The sequence below is a fragment of the Heloderma suspectum genome, chromosome 2, assembly GCF_057233095.1.
Source record: "Heloderma suspectum isolate Gila_16-S chromosome 2, 16-S_ref, whole genome shotgun sequence".
NCBI lineage: Eukaryota > Metazoa > Chordata > Lepidosauria > Squamata > Helodermatidae > Heloderma > Heloderma suspectum.
The window spans coordinates 293,221,764-293,241,038 of NC_139459.1; the positions used below are offsets into that span (position 1 = coordinate 293,221,764).

The 19,275-nt window shown below is 41.3% G+C and overlaps 1 protein-coding gene across 4 annotated transcripts in view; it reads left to right on the forward strand.

Moving 5' to 3' along the window:
• Window positions 1-19,275, forward strand: part of CFAP92 (cilia and flagella associated protein 92 (putative)) — a 112,804-nt gene that overhangs the window by 63,520 nt on the left and 30,009 nt on the right. For all 4 annotated transcript variants that reach the window (XM_084839938.1, XM_084839936.1, XM_084839939.1 and 1 more), the window contains 2 exons: window positions 8,638-8,813; window positions 14,804-14,983. In XM_084839938.1, coding sequence (XP_084696064.1) covers window positions 8,638-8,813; window positions 14,804-14,983 — 356 coding nt within the window. The remainder of the gene's footprint in view (window positions 1-8,637; window positions 8,814-14,803; window positions 14,984-19,275) is intronic.

A 19,275-nucleotide genomic window follows, 5' to 3' on the forward strand; every position in this document is an offset into this window, starting at 1 on the left:
ACTTGATATTGAGCAGGCATTCCGTCTGCCAAATGCCAAAGGGACTGGTTATATGATTAGTCCAATTTGCAAGAATTGCCACAAAAAATTATATCCTGCATCTGGCAAGAGAGGGCAGAAATCTTGTTTGGGGATCAAAGCAAGAAAAAGTCATGTTATTTCCGGATTACACCAAAGAAATTGCTGATAAAAAGAAGGCAATTTACCAAGGCGAAAAACCTGGCAAAACAAATGAACTTACAATATCATTTAAAATATCCTGCTACATTTTGCATTGTTTCTGAAGGTCAGATGAAGAAGTTTCTAAATCATGAAATGGCAGAGGCGCGGCTAATTGGAACAACACGTGAGACTTCTGTTCCAGCCCCATGAACTGGAATTTATAAACATGTTTTTTCAATTGGCTATGTTTAGTCCGTAAGATCCAGGCTAGGCCAGAGATAATTGCTCATACGTATTCGTCTTTTCTCTCATTTTTTTCCTTTTTCTCTTAAATCCTTTCTTTTTAAATGGATATGATATACTGTACTTAAATTTACTGTTTGAGGGTGTATAGAAATGTACACACTCATTTATATATTTAGTACAGAATATATATAGTGATTGTTGTAAGGTTGATTTTAAGCTTTATTATTATACAACAATATAAAATTTATTATTTATCCTTTCTAATTTCCTTTCTTTTTATTATTATTACTATCATTATTATGTGATTGGTTAGTAATATTTCAAGCTGGTTAAATTGTTAAGCTCTACTATTATATGTTAACTGAAGGGCAATATATGGTTATTGGAAATGAATTGTAGGCCTGCTTCCTTGTTTTAAGCTGATGATATGATATTGAAATGTAAGTTTGATTATCTATGCTGTACTGAATTGTAATATTGCCAATGTTATAGGTATAACTTTTAAGTAGCATGATATTTGAACGTTGTGTGTAATGGAGTTTAAATTTAATCCTTTTAAGTAACTTTTAAAAAATATTTTTTCATTTTCTTTCTTGCTTTCTTCTTCCTTCTCCCTTCTCCCTCTGTTTTCTTTTTTCATTTTTTTCTCATTTTCGTTATTGCTGTGTCCTCATAAGAATACTATATTGTTGGGAAACTGTAGATACTGATTAGGTTGTTGGTATTGTTTATTTCATTTATAAAGATAAAAATAGAATAAAAAGTATTTTAAAAAAATTCCCCTGAAAGTGGGTTACAAGGAAAAATCACAATAATTATATTGTTATTAATGTAATTATATTGTCATTAATAGAATTATATTCTTCCATATTATTTAAAAAATTAAGTAATATAAGTACAAAACACAAGCACCAAATCCGGAGGGGAGCGGGAAGGTGGCATAAAATCAATAGAATTCAGTTTTAAAATTAATGTGTTGAAAAATGTATAAATAATAAAATAAAATAAAAACAATGAAATGCACCTGTCTAAAAACATAAATAGAGGGAGCTTAACAGACCTCTCCAGGGAGAGAATTTCACAACAGTGGTACTACCATTAAGAAAGCCCTGTTCCTAGTATTTGTAAATTTACTGTTTGCTAATGATGGGCCAGAGAGCAGAGCCTCTGTTGCTAATCTTGTGAGGCTCTAGCCTTTTTCAGATGCTCTAAGCATATAAAATGAACATGTATATAAACTGAACATTTGGCATTACAGTAGCAGGCTCAGCTCCAGACGTATGCGAGTTCATTGTAGGTTCTGAAAAGACCTTCTGTGTACACGCAGGGGGTTCTTTCCATCTGCTTGGGAACCCTTCTGTTCCAGGTTTCCTAACTCACAGCAATAGCCCTCAGCTTTTGTGCATTTGTATACACAGGAAGGGGTATTTTCAGACCTTACAGTGAATGCAGATAGGTTGGGGGCCAAGTCAGTTGCCACAATGCCAGCCACCCCCCATCAAATGGATGTGCCTTGAATGCATGTAGAATGACTAGAATGGGCTTTTTCATGAAAACATTTTGCCCAGAGTATTTTAAAGAAGGCATATTTTAATGCACCCTGGCATTAGACGTCATTGTAAAACGTATTGGCCTGTAACAGATTTACAGTGTTCCTTGTTTTTTAGATCTGGTAGCTAGATTTTCTTTATGCTTCAGATAGTCATTTCAATAACTGTTCAGTTTTATAGCCAGTTAAACTTGCAGTCATATTAGACATATGCCTCTTCATCACTACACACTGAACAGGAATCTGAAATTTGACTGGTCTGATTATTGCTTGGGCATTTCCAAGGAACAATTGGCCGGGTTTCAGTACTGGGTCAGTGGTAGCTACACTAATAGGCTATTTTACCATTCATATTGGCTATTCCACACACTGCATGGCATAATTATTTGCTTGAGTGACGTGAACATAAATCAGTTTTACTTGATTTTTCGGTGTGTCATTTTTTGTAAAATCTCATAGCACTGGTCATATTTCAACTCTTCTGCTTAATGTCATAAGCCACTGTTCAGTGATGATTAATTACATAATACATTCTTGCCAATAAATAATGTAGCTTTTAGTGAGCTTTTGCCAGAATCTGTTAAATAATTCTTTGCCATGGCTGCCACAAAGTATTGTGAAGCAGTATTTAAACTAAACCTTCCCTTGCATATATTATTTATTTTATGGATTAATTAGGAATCTAACATTTTAATAACATACGTCCCATTAACTGTCTCATTTTATCCCTACAATATATCCACTTTCCAAAAGGTAAAGAGTTTCCTGCGGCTTTTCTTTTTTAACTTTACAGTAGGGCCCATGGGCACCATTGCACCCTTGGGCACCTTTCTTGGTGCCCCTCAGGATGCCCTACCCCTACTACTTTTATTTATTTATTTTATTATTTATTATTAAATTTATTAATCGCCCATCTGGCTGGTCACCCAGCCACTCTGGGCGATGTACAACATACCATAAAACAATTTAAAACAATAAAATTCTACCATAAAATTTTTTTTTAAATACCCTAACCCACCCCAAATGCCTGCCTGAACAACCACGTTTTTAATGCACGACGGAAGCTCATTAAAGAGGGGGCATGACGGAGTTCCCTAGGGAGGGAGTTCCACAGAGTGGGGGCCACCACAGAAAAGGCCCTCTCCCTCGTCCCCACCAGTCTAGCTGTCCTGGCTGATGGGACAGAGAGAAGGCCATCCGAGGCTGATCTTGTTAAGCGGCCTATCTGGTGTTGCTGGAGGCGCTCCTTAAGATAGGCTGGGCCGGAACCATATAGGGTTTTAAAGGTCAAAACCAACACCTTGAATTTGGCCCGGAAAACAACTGGTAACCAGTGCAACTCCTTCAGCACTGGAGTGATGTGATCTCGCCGGCGGCTGCCTTTAATCAGGCGAGCCACTGCGTTCTGTACCAGCTGCAGCTTCCGAACCGTCTTCAAGGGTAACCCCACGTAGAGCGCATTACAGTAGTCTAAACGAGAGGAGACCAGGGCATGTACTACCGATGGGAGCAGGTGGTCGGGAAGGAAGGGGCGTAGCTGCCGTATCAGATGGAGTTGATACAGCGCTGTCCAGCTCACAGCTGACACCTGAGCCTCCATGGACAGCTGGGAGTCCAAAATGACCCCCAGGCTGCGGACCTGGTCTTTCAAGGGTAGCCGTACCCCATTCAACACCAGGTCAACATCCCCCAGCCTCCTCTTGTCTCCCACCAAAAGTATCTCGGTCTTGTCAGGGTTCAGCTTCAGCTTATTCCTCCCCATCCAGCCACTCACCATCTCCAGACATTTGGACAGGGATTCTACGGCCAACCTTGGTGAAGATTTGAATGAGAGGTAGAGCTGTGTGTCATCCGCATATTGATGACACTGCACCCCAAACCTCCTGATGATAGCCCCCAGCGGCTTTACATAGATGTTAAATAGCATCGGGGAGAGGATGGAACCCTGTGGCACCCCACAAGTAAGTGGCCACGGGTCCGAAACCTCCTCTCCCAGTGCTACCCTCTGGTACCTGCCGGAAAGGAAGGACCAGAACCATCGCAATACAGTGTCTCCAATGCCCAACCCCTCCAGGCGGTCCAGGAGGATACCATGGTCAACGGTATCAAAAGCCGCTGAGAGGCCGAGGAGAACAAGGAAGGAGCATTCACCCCTATCCATTTTAAAAAACAAATAACAGAATTTCTTACCAGCAGCTGGGATTGCTTCACAGCAAAGTGAGGGCCTTTAGCATTCCCATCTTTTCCCACAAATAGCTGGGCTATACGTAGGGCTTGGAGTTATTCTTAGGAAATGGAGATGGCACGTAGCTGCAGGCCGTTGCTTTCATCTGCAGCGTGCCCATTTTGTGGTGGTTCCCAAGACAGTTTTTCAAATTGTCAAATGTGCCCACAAACTCAAAAAGGTTTTGCCCTCCTGCTTTGCAGGATTACATAGAATGGCAGCTTTCTTTGATTAAGGAAATGGATCACCATGCCTTTCTACCAAAGTGGTTGTTAAAAAGTGCAGTGGAAATGTTACAGTAAACTGAAAGATTACTCTGTTTCTTTACCCATACAGTGGTGTTAGATGTTTCCAACAGTCTAGCCTTGAAGGTCATTCTTGACAATATTGCGATTTAAATCCTAAGTTTCTTTCTGTTGGTGGGAGTGTCCTGTGAGTAGATTTCTGTTCACAGGATACTCCTGCCAGTAGAATGAGTGGAGTTACCTTTCACCATTTCCCATTCACCTTACATCCCAAAGTCTTGGACAGGGTGTGTGTGTGTGTGTGTTCAGGCAGAGGAAGGAAGCACTGAAAGTTACCTCTCCTTCCTGTCACTGAGATGCTTCACTTTCATGAATGGATGCTTCACAAGCCCTTTCATGAATGGAAGGAAATTCAGGATCCTAGCTTAATCTGCCACTGTGTATGAGTAAATCAGGTGCCTTCCAATCTCACATTTTTAGCAAATGTCACACATACTTTAGTATTTGGTTAAGGTTCAAAATAGCAACAGTGCTGTCCAACCTTCGGGCAAAACAATTTAAATTAAGCAGAAATATGTTTTATTTAGGAAAGCAAAACATAAAAATTTAGCCATATGGAAAAGCAGCAGAAAATAGCATTCTAGCTTTAAATGTTACATACTTGATACTTAAGAGATTTAAAAGCCTATAGATTTGTCTAGTCCATGTTAAAGAGCAAACATCTGTGGCCTTCCAGATGTTCTTGGACTATGAATCACACATCATCCCCAATCGTTGAGCATGCTGGCTGGGGCTAATGGGAATTAGCCCAACAACACCTGAGGGGCCATAGGTTCCCCACCCCTCGTCTTGAGCGACATTCTTGTATTCAGTGAGGCTATATATAATTCCACTGAGGTTTTTTTTTTTTTTAATTCAACCCCATTGTGGCTGTCTCCATATGGCAAGCTGTTTGTGTTCAGTAGCTTGCTGGAGGATTGGATTTTTTCTATGCCACCACAAAGCTTTACCTTGGAAGTCTCAATGGTACAGAGAAAATCCCCTGATACCCTGGTTATACCAAGCAGCTTGCTGCATAAAGGCTGCAACATGGAGATAAATTTAAAGCCAGGTGGCAACCATTTCATGTGCACCAACCCTAAAGGACATAAAGTGAGCACGCACGCACACACTATACCCAAATGCATTCCTACAGCAAGAGACTCAGCTGCTCATTAATTTTGGCTCTGTTCCTAGTGAAAATATCTGTCATTCATTGCTCATTTTGTCAAGTGTGCTCAGTGAAAAGCTAGCTTAGCAGAGTTCTTGAATAATACACATAAAGAGCCAAAGGGCTCAAGAATCAGGAATGAAAACCAGGCAAGCCACAAATACATTATATGTTATATGAAGCTTCCTTGTACTGAGTCAAGCCATTGGTCTATCTAGCCTAGCACAGTCTTAACTGGCAGCGGATGTCCAACGTCTCAGATCTCCAACTCTTGCCCAGCCCAGCCACCTGAGTTCCTTAAGGGAAATGGGGTGATAGGAGTAACAGGAGGTATGGTGTATTTGTATATGTGAGATGATTGGCTGAGTGAGGGTGTGTGTATGGACAGGGAGCAGTGCCTGTAGAGTTTAGATAGGAGATAAGGCTTGTGAGGAGATAGTTCATACCTAGGATCTGGGTTTATAGGATTAGAGTGGGATTGAGTATGTGTGTGAGGGAGGATATATAGAAGGTTTTAAAGTGACTTATTACTGTAACTCAATTTTTTATGTGCAGAAGGAGAGTAAAGTGGTTATTTACTGTGTAACACCTTAATTCTGTAAATAATAAATCTGTTTTTCAAAATGCCATGCCTACAGCTCGTGGCTGCCAAAGGGTAAAGATGATAAAGAGAATAATATATGTCAGAATAAAAGCCAGTGTGTGCTCAAATCTTGAGGTGCTGGACTTGAGGTAAAGGTCCTGGTGGCAGTGTTACAGTGTGTGTGGCGGAAGGTGTTGCCTGCTGTGGGAAAGACCTTATAGAAAAGGTATTCACACTGATAAACACACAGGAACGCTACAGTTCTTAATTTCAGTTAAGCTCTTAATCAGAACTAACACTGATTTCACACATGATGCACAATGGTGCAGGGAAACGACGCTCTATGTATATTGGTGAACAACATCGAATGTAAAGATTACCAAGTGTCTTTTTGTTGGAAGTTGTGACACACATATTCTGATGTAGTTCAACAGTGCTCCCTAGAGCATCTGGTACATTGGCACCATGCTGGGATGTTGGAATACACATCTAAAAACTTAAGCTCTTTTTAAAGAAAAAGTTAGCTGGTTCAAACCGGCTACATCTTTTAAGATGTAAGTTGAGAGTTGTTAGGAAGATGGGTCTAGACACTAAGTAATTTTCTGGATACAGTTTGGGAGATATCCCTAGTTTTGAGGCTTTTTGAGGGGAATTTGTTTGTATGAGTGTGTTTTCAGTTTTTTGACCTGCTCAATCCAAATGTCTCCATACATAAACTATACAGTTTAGTGTTGACCCTAAAACCAAGGGTGACAGCCAAGATAGCTGACATCTATTCCTTAACAGAATAAATATACAATTGGATTCACACTGTTGAGCCAATTTTGATGAAATGTTGAGGATAAGCTAATATTAGGCCTAACATTTATGTCAAACGCTTTTAGAAGCCTGAGTTGAAAAATTACAAAATGGTAGCCAATTGAAATTGATTTTGGACATCAATGCAAAATCTGTAAACCATAATATAACAAAAACTAGATATCCTGACATCATGAAATCTTGCAGAGTTTCCACTGTGAGAACCATAAAATGGCTACATTTTTAAAAGCTTGAAAAAGAAATGACTGAGATGTAGGGGTTTAAAGGTTTTCCCTTGAAGTGTCATTTTCACTCATTTGTGTTCATTTTTTGCATACCCATAATCTCTATCCAGAAATAAACACCTGTTTAACTTCTGTAAAATAGTCATTGAATCATATTATTTTGCCTCTACTATATCTTCAGTAGAAATATTTAACATGCTGATATAAAAAACAGATATAAAAACTACTGGAAGTCATAAAGACTTAGTGGTGAAGGATATAAGAATGCTGAATATATTTCAGGTTTAATTGGGAAGGAGTGATTTTGGCATCCAGTTTGGATATTTACATTTTCTTAGCATCACAGTGTCCCAGAAGGCTGGTGTATCCACTACACTATGCATCATTAATGCATAAATGATACCTAGCTCTTTCTGATTAGATAAGTGAAGGAGGAGTAAAATACCCCCTGGCTTGCTATCTTGTATATTAAGGAAAAAACAGAGAGGGATGTCTAAATGTTTGGATGGGCAAAAATAAAGTAAACAACAGAATCTCAAGCAGATTTATCTGGTTGACAGAGCTTTAATGGTTATTTAAATTTTTAATTCTTTGTAAGCTACCCTGGGAACTTGTTGAAGAGGTGAGGAAGCAAATCCCTTTAAAAAATAAATTGTTCCGAAGCCCGTGGAAGTGGTGGACCAGCCCCAGTCTGATAGCCTAAGGTTAACCTTTTTGGTCTCATCCTTCTGAATGAGGTTTGCCTGGCACCACCTTTGATAACTATTATGGGCCAGGTGAAATTTGCTTTGTTTACAAGTGCTTTGGGATGAATAATATTGTTTCTGTGATTTGGGAGAATGTTTTTAATTGCTGTTTTTATGCCGCTTTTTTGGTTAGCTGCTTTGAGAGGGTATGTGTGTTTTTAATTGCTCCTAGGTTTAGTATTGCTGTTTGAAATAGTCCCTGTTTGCTGTTAATGTATTGTTTTATGTAATTTTTTAAAAATGTTGTTTAAGATTCTGCTAAGCTCCCTGAGTATTTTGCAGGTAGAAAGATGGGATATACAGTGTAAAAAGTAATTAATAATAATAACAACAGTAATAATGCAAATGTAATTCCCTTATGCAATGTATAATCTGCCTTGCTTTCAACAATCCAAACCAGGCTGTGTACAGAATTAATACTGTTTGTGGCATAGAGAACTTATGATGCTTTATAATGGAATCTACATGTTGTGAAAAAAAATCAAACATTTGTGTTTTATCCATTGTCTATATAACTTACTGTAAGTAAAATGTCTTCGTTAATTTTTTCTGCTACTGCAGTGTATTCAGAGTACTTTTTCCAGATATCACAAGCGTCTCCCCTCCCCATCTCTGTTTTCCCTCCCAAGCGCAATCAGTATTTCTGGGAGCATACCCTCTTCACTTAAAGAAAAAACAATCCAGGAGGCCAAAATTATAAAGCAGAAACGCCAGCAGAAACTTTCTGCTAAATCATCAAATGCAATAAAGCCTAATCTGATGAAATTAACAAATATTTCAGAGAAGAAGGAAGCACTAGCTGAAGGTAAGTACAAACATGACGTGCAGTGCAATCTTGTGAATGTCTACTTGGAAGTAAGTCCTATTCAGTTCAATAGGGTGTATTCCCAATAAGTGTATTTACCATTGCAGCTTTAGATGATATGTAGAGAAGACATATAAAGATAACAGGAGCATGAAGTTTATCCATAGTTGTGACAAGGTGTTATGCCATATCTAGACACTAGGAGCAGTATCCAACTGTGTCATTCTGTTAGAGCAAATGATGTTGCACTAGTGGAAACTAGGTTCTGAACATGCACAAGAATCCGACTGAAGCAATGGGTGTGCAAGCATACAGTTGTGCATTATGCTTGCGCAACCCGTTGTGCAGCAGGTTGTACAGCTGCATGCACAACTGGTTGTGCAAGTGTAATGGGCAACTGCTTGCACAACAGAAAGATTCAGCGAAGCTTCACTAGCGCTGTTTGAGTTCGCAGAATGACACCGTTGGATACTGCCCTAGGTCAATTAGTAAGGTCAATCAATAAGGAGTATTCAGTAGATAAGTATTTCCAACTCTGAGCACACAGAAATGAACATCCAGGTCTGATTTTGCACAAAATATTCCCGTATTGTGTTTTTTGCATGTTTAGTTTTGGTGGTAGAATTGTGGCTCATGCCAAATTTAAAAGCTTTTAGTTCCTTTTTCTTTGCGCTGGTGCAAGGAACAATGTATCACCTTTAGTAGGGGCCTAGAAATGGGTGAAATGAATAAGGTCTGGACAGATGTACTAAAAATCAAAGTGTGACCCCTGATCCTGGAATCCCCATTCGGTTTTAGAATTTGACCCTAACCTTAATTTTTAAAGTTTCTTGACTTCATGAGGGTATGGAGGTCCATAGACCAGTGGTAGAGTGCATGGTTTGACTACAGAATGTCCCAGGATCATTCACTGGCATCTCCAGTTTAACAGGTCAGGTGATGGTGAACAGCCCTTCTCTTCAGGAGAGCCTGGAGAGCCCCTTCCAGTCAGAATAGACACAGCTGGGCTTAATGGACAGATACTCAGACCTGTAAGACAGCTTCCTATGTTACAAGTTATTAGTTTCCTTTTTTATATTATAATTAGATGCACACTCATCAATGTTTGTGAGCGACGGCCACTTGGGTGCATTCCCTGAAAGTCTGTCTTGGTGATTGTCCTATTCTATATTCCATGCCACTGTTTCTGTGGGGTCTTGCTGCAATTTCTCTTTTCAGATGACATATTTTTAGTCCTGTGATTCCTCCCCTCAAAAGTCAGTGTTAAAGCCTGCTGACACTTTAGAGAATGCACTATTGCTGTAGATGAGAATCAAAGGGAGAAGAAGGGTCATTTTGTAGCGTGCTCTCATGCATATAGATTAGGAGCAGGCATTTCTCTTTGCAGAAAAGGAATGGGTAGGCTGCTTGAGGGGTTTACCCCTTTGCCACATCTACCTTGTTTGTTTTGTGGTTCTGTTTAAGCCCCTCTTTCCCATGACTGTAGGGGGACCCATGACTTATGAGATCAGTTCCACACATTGCATTTTAATCTTCAAGCTGCTATTTCCTTTACAACTAAGGCAGTGGGAGCCTTTTCTTCTATTCTCTTTTGATAAGCATTTACACACTTTCTGGGGAGTTTTGCTTGCTTGTGGTATTTATGCCTGCTGAGATGTGATTGGATTTCTTTCTCCTGGAGTTGCTTCCTCTGCACTGATGTAATTATTTTTTCCACATTTTCCTTTTCAAAAAAGATAACAATAATTTGCATTGATGTGCTTTGTAATCTAAAGTAGCAGAGCTGGACATATTTCTTGGTCAAGGGGCATACATTTCCAGATCCCAGCTTCTAGAAGGAATAACAAACAGTTACTGGTGCATAGATAGAATAAGCTCTGTAGGTTTAAGTAGGAATATATATAATTGATAGCAGTCCTTGCAGTAGTTACATAAAAAAGCAATACAGAAAAGTAATGATGAAAGTAACAACAACAACAACAACAACAATAATGAGCTTTCAACTGTTAAAACTCCTTCAAATGCATTACCTACTTGCAATACTTAAAACAACCCCGCAAGTCAGTATTACTTTTTCCCATATTGCAGATGGGGCAAATGAAGCTGAGAGAGCGCGGCTGGCCAAAGGCCAACTATAGGGATGGATGGATACACCTCCGTCCACACTCATTGTTCACTTGCCAAGCTGCCTCCGCTGCCTGCCCCTGGTCACGGTGATGCGCAAGCTGCTAGAGGGCTCAGTGAGTGGCTGATGATTGCTGCAGGGGCACCCATCCCCATAGCGAGCTGAGTTGCGATTATGCGCAAAATGGTAGGGAATAGGGGAAAATGAGGGAATAGGAGAAGAGCTGGTCCATTTTGAATGAAGACACTAAAATGGGCAATTATCCAGTACAGGATCTGAAGGCTCTCTATGAGAGTACCCCACCACCACCGTTTTGCCACATTCTAGCGAACAGTCAGGGAGTGTAGCTCCCGCCCCCTTTTTCCTTTTCTGTGCACTTTTCCATGAAGAAGCAAAATTGTGCAATTATCAACTCCAATATCTGAAGGCTCCCCATGAGGGCACCCCACTTGTGCAGTTTTGCCTCATTCTAGCAAACTCTCAGGGAGTTATAGCTCCCACCCCCTTTTCTTCTCTGCTCAGTTTTCCAGGAAGAAGGAAAACGGCGGGGTGTGTATGTTGAAATGCAGAATTCCTTTTTTGCACAAATTTGCTTTTGTGCAAATTCACTATAGTGTTAAAGCACTGTAGTGAATAGAAGTGTCTCTGCCAGTATTATCTGGGAAAGGGTAAAATGCGTAACTTTGTTGTATTGCTAAAGCACTATAGCACCTTAGCGATTTTGAGATAATAAAGGCTTTATGCCAGCACTGGCTATTGGGGTTGCGGGGGGGCGGGGGGAATGTGCAGCTAAGGTTTTTGTCCTGATCCTGCAAACCTCCATGGGTTTATTTGTACCACCCCCTTTTTGTTGCACCCGGGATTTTTACTCCCCTGGGGTAAGTGCCCAGGGCTTTGATGGTGGATTGGGTGCTTCCTGACTAGGAGAATGTATATGAAGTTTGGTCCTGATCCTGAAAACCACCAAGCTTTTATAACTACCACCCCCTTTTTGGTACATACAGGATTTCTTCTCCTTTGGGAGTTATTGCTCCCAGCCCCTTTTCAAGCTTCAAAGTAACCCAAGCATCAGAGATGCAGCAAACTTACACAGGCATCAGAGAAGCTCTGAAGTAACACGTGCATTAGAAAAGGATTGTGATTTCCTGATCACGTGGCCCCAATACCGTGAAGTTGCAGCATTAGAGAAGCAGGGAAGTCGAGAGGTCTTACGCAGAACGGGGAACAGCCACCATTTTTCACATAATCGCGGTTCTCTATGGGGATGGGTGGCCCTCAATGCCCGTTGGCCACTTGCCAAACCCTCTAGCAGCTCACGCAGTGAGCGGGGGCAGGCAGAGGAGGCGGGCTTGGTGAGCGGAGTCTGGAGGGGCAAGTGGGGTGGAAGCCTGTTGGACTCCAACCCCTTCCCGAATGCCCGTGCCATCCCTCGCCAACTAGTGAGTTCATGGCAGAAGCGACATTCAAGCCAGGAACTTTTTGCTGTGTGACTTCCAGATAGAGGGTTTCAAGCATGCCCTCTCCCCCTTGCTCTTCCACTGTAAGCTGCCAGTGGAATTGCAGCTGACTTTCCGGACGATTGGGGATGTTGCAGTCTTTCTCCATATGTATCCTGCTGTGCTCCATCCATACTAGCGGGCATGACGTACTTGTGTGGGAGGGGAAAGGGAAGGTCCAATTCACCCAAGCCTCCCATCACTTTTCAAAATCAGTTCCTTAAGTTGTGCTATAGCACTTGATTCTTTCAGCAGTATTTCAGAGCACCTCTAGAGGTTCTATACCAGTGAAAAGGCAGCACTAGTGGATTCCTCATGCAGCTTTGCAGTGCTCCTTAATGCATCTCCCTCCTCAGCCTTCCTAAGATGGAGATTCCCAGACACATTAAAGGAAGGAGCGGAAGAGACAACTCCCCGGGAACCTACAGAGGGCAGCTGACTCCTCCAGCCCTTTCTTGGAGGGAACTTAATAATAAAAACGCAGAAGAAGGTTGGCTTTTAAAGGCAGTTATTTCTCCTTTTTGTCTGTTTTGGGGTCAGAGGCTAGCAGAAGAGCAGCCAATGAAAAGCTGATTCCATTCCACCCTTCTCTTTCTGACAACCTGCCAAGTTCACCTCTACCATCCGTGCCTTTTCTCAGTATTGCTCTCCTCCTCCCCTCTGTCTCAAATTGCTTAAAACTACCCAGGAAGAGGAGAAGGGGAGAAGTAATTGATCAGCAGTTTTAAAAACTAATGCGGAGACTCCCCACTGCATGGAAAGTTACAAAAAAATAAAACCCCCAGTGAGAAGGGGCTCATAACTGAGCTGATTTCCCCCCTCGTCTCAGCAATACGATCTTTTTTTTTATGTTACAGTTCTTGCACAATGCTGTTCCATCAGAATTGTGCTAACATACATTTATTGTTAAGAAAAAGAAGTAAGTACAAAGTTCAATCCTGTAATTAAACAGGCAATTTCAGTGCTGGGCTTGAAGACAGTTGGTCCAGGACGAAGCAAGTTCAGGAAGTAATGAATTAAGTAGCTGTTAATGTCAGTTTGGATAGCCGAAAGCAGGACTGCTTTACCAAATGCATTCATACCCCCCTCTTTTTAAGGAAGAAGAAAATGATTAACAAACAGTAAAAGCAAAAGGTAAAACTTTTTAAGGTGAAGGAGGTGAGATCAACATGTGCAGCCCTAACTGTATTGGCCTGCAGCACAGAGGAGTTGTGATATTTTAAATAAGTATTAACTGCCATAAACTTTAGGATTATTTTATTTATTTAATCACCCCTCCACTCAATGCATGTTCAAGAAGGCGAATTACAATAAAATGATAGAAAAAATAAAATACACCATTTTTAAAAAAACTAAAAACAAAACAGATAAAATACAATAAAACAGGGAAACACTATTAAATCAAGGAGTGGCATTAATCAGCTGAAAGCTCGATGGAACAGTGTAGTTTTTATCAGCCATCTAAAGGCCGAAAATAAGGGAGACAACCTAATCTCCTGGGGAAGGAATTTTTACAGCTGGGGCGCTGCTACACAAAAGGCTGTCTTGCACTCTGTCTTTAAAGCAGTTCCTTGGTCTGTTCTGGTTTTGGCTGTGCTTTGTTTTAAATTTTTGCTCTTACATCTTGCTTTTATAACTTGCATGGCTGATACTGTGTGGCTTCACAAATGAGGATACAAAAATATTAATTAAGAGCCATACATTGCCTTCCTCTAACACCTAGAGTCTACGGGAGCAATCCTATGCATGTTTAGACCAAAAAAAGTGCTATAATTGGCTGGGGAAAGCTGTTTAAACATGTATAGGATGGCTCCTAAAATGACACATCCAGCACACTTTAGAGATCTGTGAATGAAGTTGTGTGTGCTGATCATTCTCCTTGTTCCTCTTGCTGAACAGATGGATTAGAAAAGACGGAAGGTATGGACTTCCTTCCCAACATGGAAGAACAGTGGATAAGGCCACAAGCACAGGTTCTTTGATTGGGCATAGGAGTTAGTGGCAGGCTAGCTGAAACTATTTTATCCATCCGCAGCAGCCTCTAGGTTGCAGATGGTGATGTGTTGAGTAACTTGTGGCCCTCCAGATGTCTTGGCCTACCACTCCCATCCTTCCTCACCATTGACTATGCTGGTTAGGGCTGATGGGAGTTGTAGGCTGAAACATCTGGAGGGCCATAGGTTGTCCACCCCTTGCCTAGTTGTTACTTGCCTAGCTTTTTTAGAATGTTGAACAATTTATTTCTTAAATATATTCAACCAATACTGTTTAATCATTTGTTGTTATTGGATAGAATTATATAAGATTCAATTGTCTTTAGATGTTTCAGTATGTACAGTATATATATATATATATATCTTCTCTTCCAGTTCTCCTCCAGTTATCAGAAAGGAAGAAAATTTCTCGAAGAAGTTTTAGTTCTAATGTAGAAAAAAAACATGCACTGAGCTCCTATAAACCATCTGCTAAAGAAGCCAGTGCTTTATCAATACAGGCAAGAAAGTTTGGAATAGCATTTTTACAGCTGAACCTGATGCCCCTCCTGTCAGGTATTCCCCCCCCCTCCAGTGCTGGGTAAACAGGGGTGGGGGGTGGGGGAGAGAACATAGTTTGTTTGTGTTTAATGCTCAGGCAGCTTTTCATAGAGGTGAATCATTTTATTGTGAGAAGACACATTTGAGTTCTAGGACCAAAACTTGCCAATACGCTCTGCCAGTAGGTTTCCACATTGTGGGTAAAATGGAAAAATCCAGTGTATCTGAAGCAGTACATCGTGCCTAATGTCAGTACACAATGAATATCTAATGTCAGAGTATGTTTCTCTGTGACTAGAAAAGAACCGATGTCTTGCTGTGCTGAGAATGATTCTGATGCTCTGTCAGTTTTGCAAAGAAATCCACAAATGTTACTAGTAACACACATACCAGCCCATCTGTATGCACTTATTTGCTCTAGTCATCAAACCCCAGAGTGGAAAGAAAGGACCAATATATGTTCAGTTCACAACAGATTCCTTACTGCTTGATGGCAACTACTGAGTGGCTATTTACCAGTCTGAAAGTAGAAAAAGAGGCCATTGAGGGGCTCAGGTGGGTGGTTCCATCTCCTTGTGCAAATTATAACTTTCTACAGTCAAATAGTCAGATGTGGATTATCTGCCTCATGTATTGCATGGAAAGCAAATGTATTGCAGCTTGGGAAACAAATCAGGTTTGCCCTGATAAAGTCTGTCACTTGTCTGTCCACGGTGCAGGTCAGAAGGTGAGAAAATAATGTAAGTGGGCCTTGAGGGATGGAGGAAGAATGGTCTCATACTGTAGGTAGGCAGTTGGACAATTTTTGTCAAGTTGTGATCCATCCCTGCCTCTGTGATGCTCTCAGTGTGAAGCTGAGCATGTTACTCGTAGCCTTAGTACTCCTCAATGTTTAGTCAGTGCCAGCTCTAATGTAGAAGTGCACCACAACTTTTTTTTCTGCCACTCGTATACAGGTTGGCTATATACATATGTATTGCTATATATACATATGTTTTCCTATGCAAAGATTATATTAAGAAATGTCAAGCAGCCTACAGGAAATATGATGGCAGTAAGGCTTTAGAAAGCTGCATGCTGGGACATTGCTGGTTAAAAAGAACACTTATTGAAATAGCTGGTGAAACAAAGAGGACATTCCTCTCTCTGTAGCAATACATTACTTTGAGACTTTGGAAAATATTAGAAGCATAATAATGAACTTCTGTCTGCATGCTGAGCTATAGAACTATTTCAGCTAATACAGTGTGCAAATACACATCCTTTCTGACATCTTTGCTGCACGTAGTACAGAAGCCTGAAAGGTAAAGCTCATGGTAATTTCACTTCCATTAGAAATGCAAGGGTACATAGCGGCAACCCCCTGAGATTGCATGCTGCGTTACTGGTTTAGTTGACAGCTTGCATACAAATTATCTCCCTGCTGCATGTTCCCCGACACTTTTGCTCTTAATTGAAGCTGAAGTTTCAAGGGCATTGATATATTAACTGAATGACTGTCTGGCATATTCAGATTTCTTTCAATGTATTTTACCCTGTGTAACTTTGCTCAGCAACTCTCTGTGCTGCTATCGATATTTAAAGTTACAGGCTCCCACCGCAACCACCTATGCTGTTCAAATGAGTGTATGCTTGTAGAAGCTGCTCTACAATTCTATAAATATTCTCCTTGCCTTCTGGTCACATAGGGAAATTGGCATCGTTCCACAGTGAGGTTTGTAAAGCTGCTGCCTTTTATCTCACTTCTCCTTTCAAGTGCCACCTCTTCTGGTCCCCTGTTTCCTGGGTGGGGATGGGCAAGTGAGCCATTTTGAGCTCACCAAGATTACCCAAACCTTAGCTTGCTGTTTGTCTCACCTCGATTTGCAGTTGCGTTTGTGGTCACTGTTCGTTTTGTGCGAATGGGAAAATTGTGCAAGCTATCAAACGTAAATGTTGTACAAAGAATTCCCAAATATGCAGATTTTCTCCATATAGTAAAATGTGTGCATTTTGAGAAAGTTGCTCATTTTGAAATGCACTTATTTTTGAAGCACACATTTTGCAAACGTGAAGTCAAGTTCAGGACTGTGAACATTTTCAGAGAACATGCGCTACCAGTCATGTTCAAGGTTGCGAATGGGGCAATTTTGAGCGATTTGTGGACTGAAACGAAATTCTCGTACATCCCTTGTTGTTGTTGTTCAGTCGTTAAGTCGTGTCCGACTCTTCGTGGCCCCATGGACCATAGGACGCCAGGCCTTGCTGTCCTCCATTCTCTCCCGGAGTGTGCTCAAGTTCATCAAGTTCAAATTCCATCGGTGATGCTATCTAGCCATCTCATCCTCTGCCGTCCCCTTCTCCTTTTGCCTTCAATCTTTCCCAGCAGCAGGGTCTTTTCCAGGGAGTTTTCTCTTCGCATTAGGTGGCCAAAATATTTGAGCTTCAGCTTCAGTATGTGTCCTTCCAATGAGCAGTCAGGGTTGATTTCCTATAGGATGGACTGATTTGACCTCCTTGCAGTCCAGGGGACTCGTAAGAGTCTTCTCCAGCACCACAGTTCGAAAGCATCACTTCTTCAACGCTCAGCCTTCCTTATAGTCCAGCTCTCACAGCCATACATTACTACTGGGAAAACTATAGCTTTGATTAGACGGAGCTTTGTCGGCAAGGTGATGTCTCTGCTTCTTACTATGCTGTCTAGGTGTGCCATAGCTTTCCTCCCAAGGAGCAAGCGTCTTTTAATTTCATGGCTACAGTCACCGTCTGCGGTGATCTTGGAGCCCAAGAAAGTAAAATCTGTCACTGCTTCCATTTCTTCCCCTTCTGTATGCCAGGAAGTGATGGGGCCTGATGCCATGATCTTAGTTTTTTTAATGTTGACTTTCAAACCAGCTTTTGCACTCTCCACTTTCACCCTCAACAAGGGGCTTTTTAGATCCTCTTTGCTTTCTGCCATTAGGGTGGTATCGTCTGCATATCTGAGGTTGTTGATAATTCTCCCGGCAATCTTAATTCCGACCTGTGATTCATCCAACCCGGCGTTTCTCATGATGTACTCTGCATATAAGTTAAATAAGCAGGGCGACAATATGCAGCCTTGTCGTACTCCTTTCCCAATTTTGAACCAATCAGTAGTTCCATGTCCGGTTCTTACTGTTGCTTCTTGACCCTCATACAGGTTTCTTAGGAGACAATTAAGGTGATCTGGTACTCTCATCTCTTTAAGAATTTGCCACAGTTTGTTGTGATCCACACAATCAAATGCTTTAGCGTAGTTAATGAAGCAGAACTAGACGTTTTTCTGGAATTCTCTTGCTTTCTCCATGATCCAGCGAATCTTGGCGATTTGATCTCTAGTTCCTCTGCCTCTTTGAAACCCAGCTTGTACTTCCGGTACTTCTCGGTTCACATACTGCTGAAGCCTAGCTTGTAGGATTTTGAGCATCACCTTCCTGGCATGTGAAATGAGCGCAATTGTGCGGTAGTTTGAACACTCTTTGGCGTTGCCCTTCTTTGGAATTGGAATGTAAACTGACCTTTTCTAGTCTTGTGGCCACTGTTGAGTGTTCCAAATTTGTTGGCATATTGAGTGCAGCACTTTAACAGCACCATCTTTTAGGATTTTAAATAGCTCAGCTGGAAGACTGTCATCTTCGCTAGCTTTGTTGTTAGTCATGCTTCCTAAGGCCCACTTGACTTCACTCTCGAGGATGTCTGGCTCAAGTTCAGTGACCGCACTATCATGTCTATCAGGGACATTCAGATCTTTCCTGTATAGTTCTTCTGTGTATTCTTTCCACCTCTTCTTAATCTCATCTGCTTCTGTTAGGTCCCTGCCTTCTTTGCCCTTTATCATGCCCATTTTTGCACAAAACGTTCCCTTGAGATCTCCGATTTTCTTGAAAAGATCTCTAGTCTTCCCCATTCAATTGTTTTCCTCGATTTCTTTGCATTGTTCATTTAAGAAGGCCTTCTTGTCTCTCCTTGCCATTCTCTGGAACTCTGCATTCAGTTGGGTATATCTTCCCCTTTCTCCCTTGCTTTTCGCTTCCCTTCTTTCCTCAGCTACTTGTAAAGCCTCCTCAGACAGCCACTTGGCTTTCTTGCATTTCTTTTTCTTTGGGATGGATTGAGTTGCTGCCTCCTGAACAATGCTATGGACCTCCGTACATCCCTAGCTGGGGCTGAAATTCTGCTGCTGATCTTTGGGCTTCCCCTACTGGTGACCTGTGGCATGACCAAGTCAGATGACAACTTGGAAAGCTGGCCCTGGACAAATTGGATAGCCTTTTGGATTCTAGTCCCTTCCATTTGATGATTCTGAA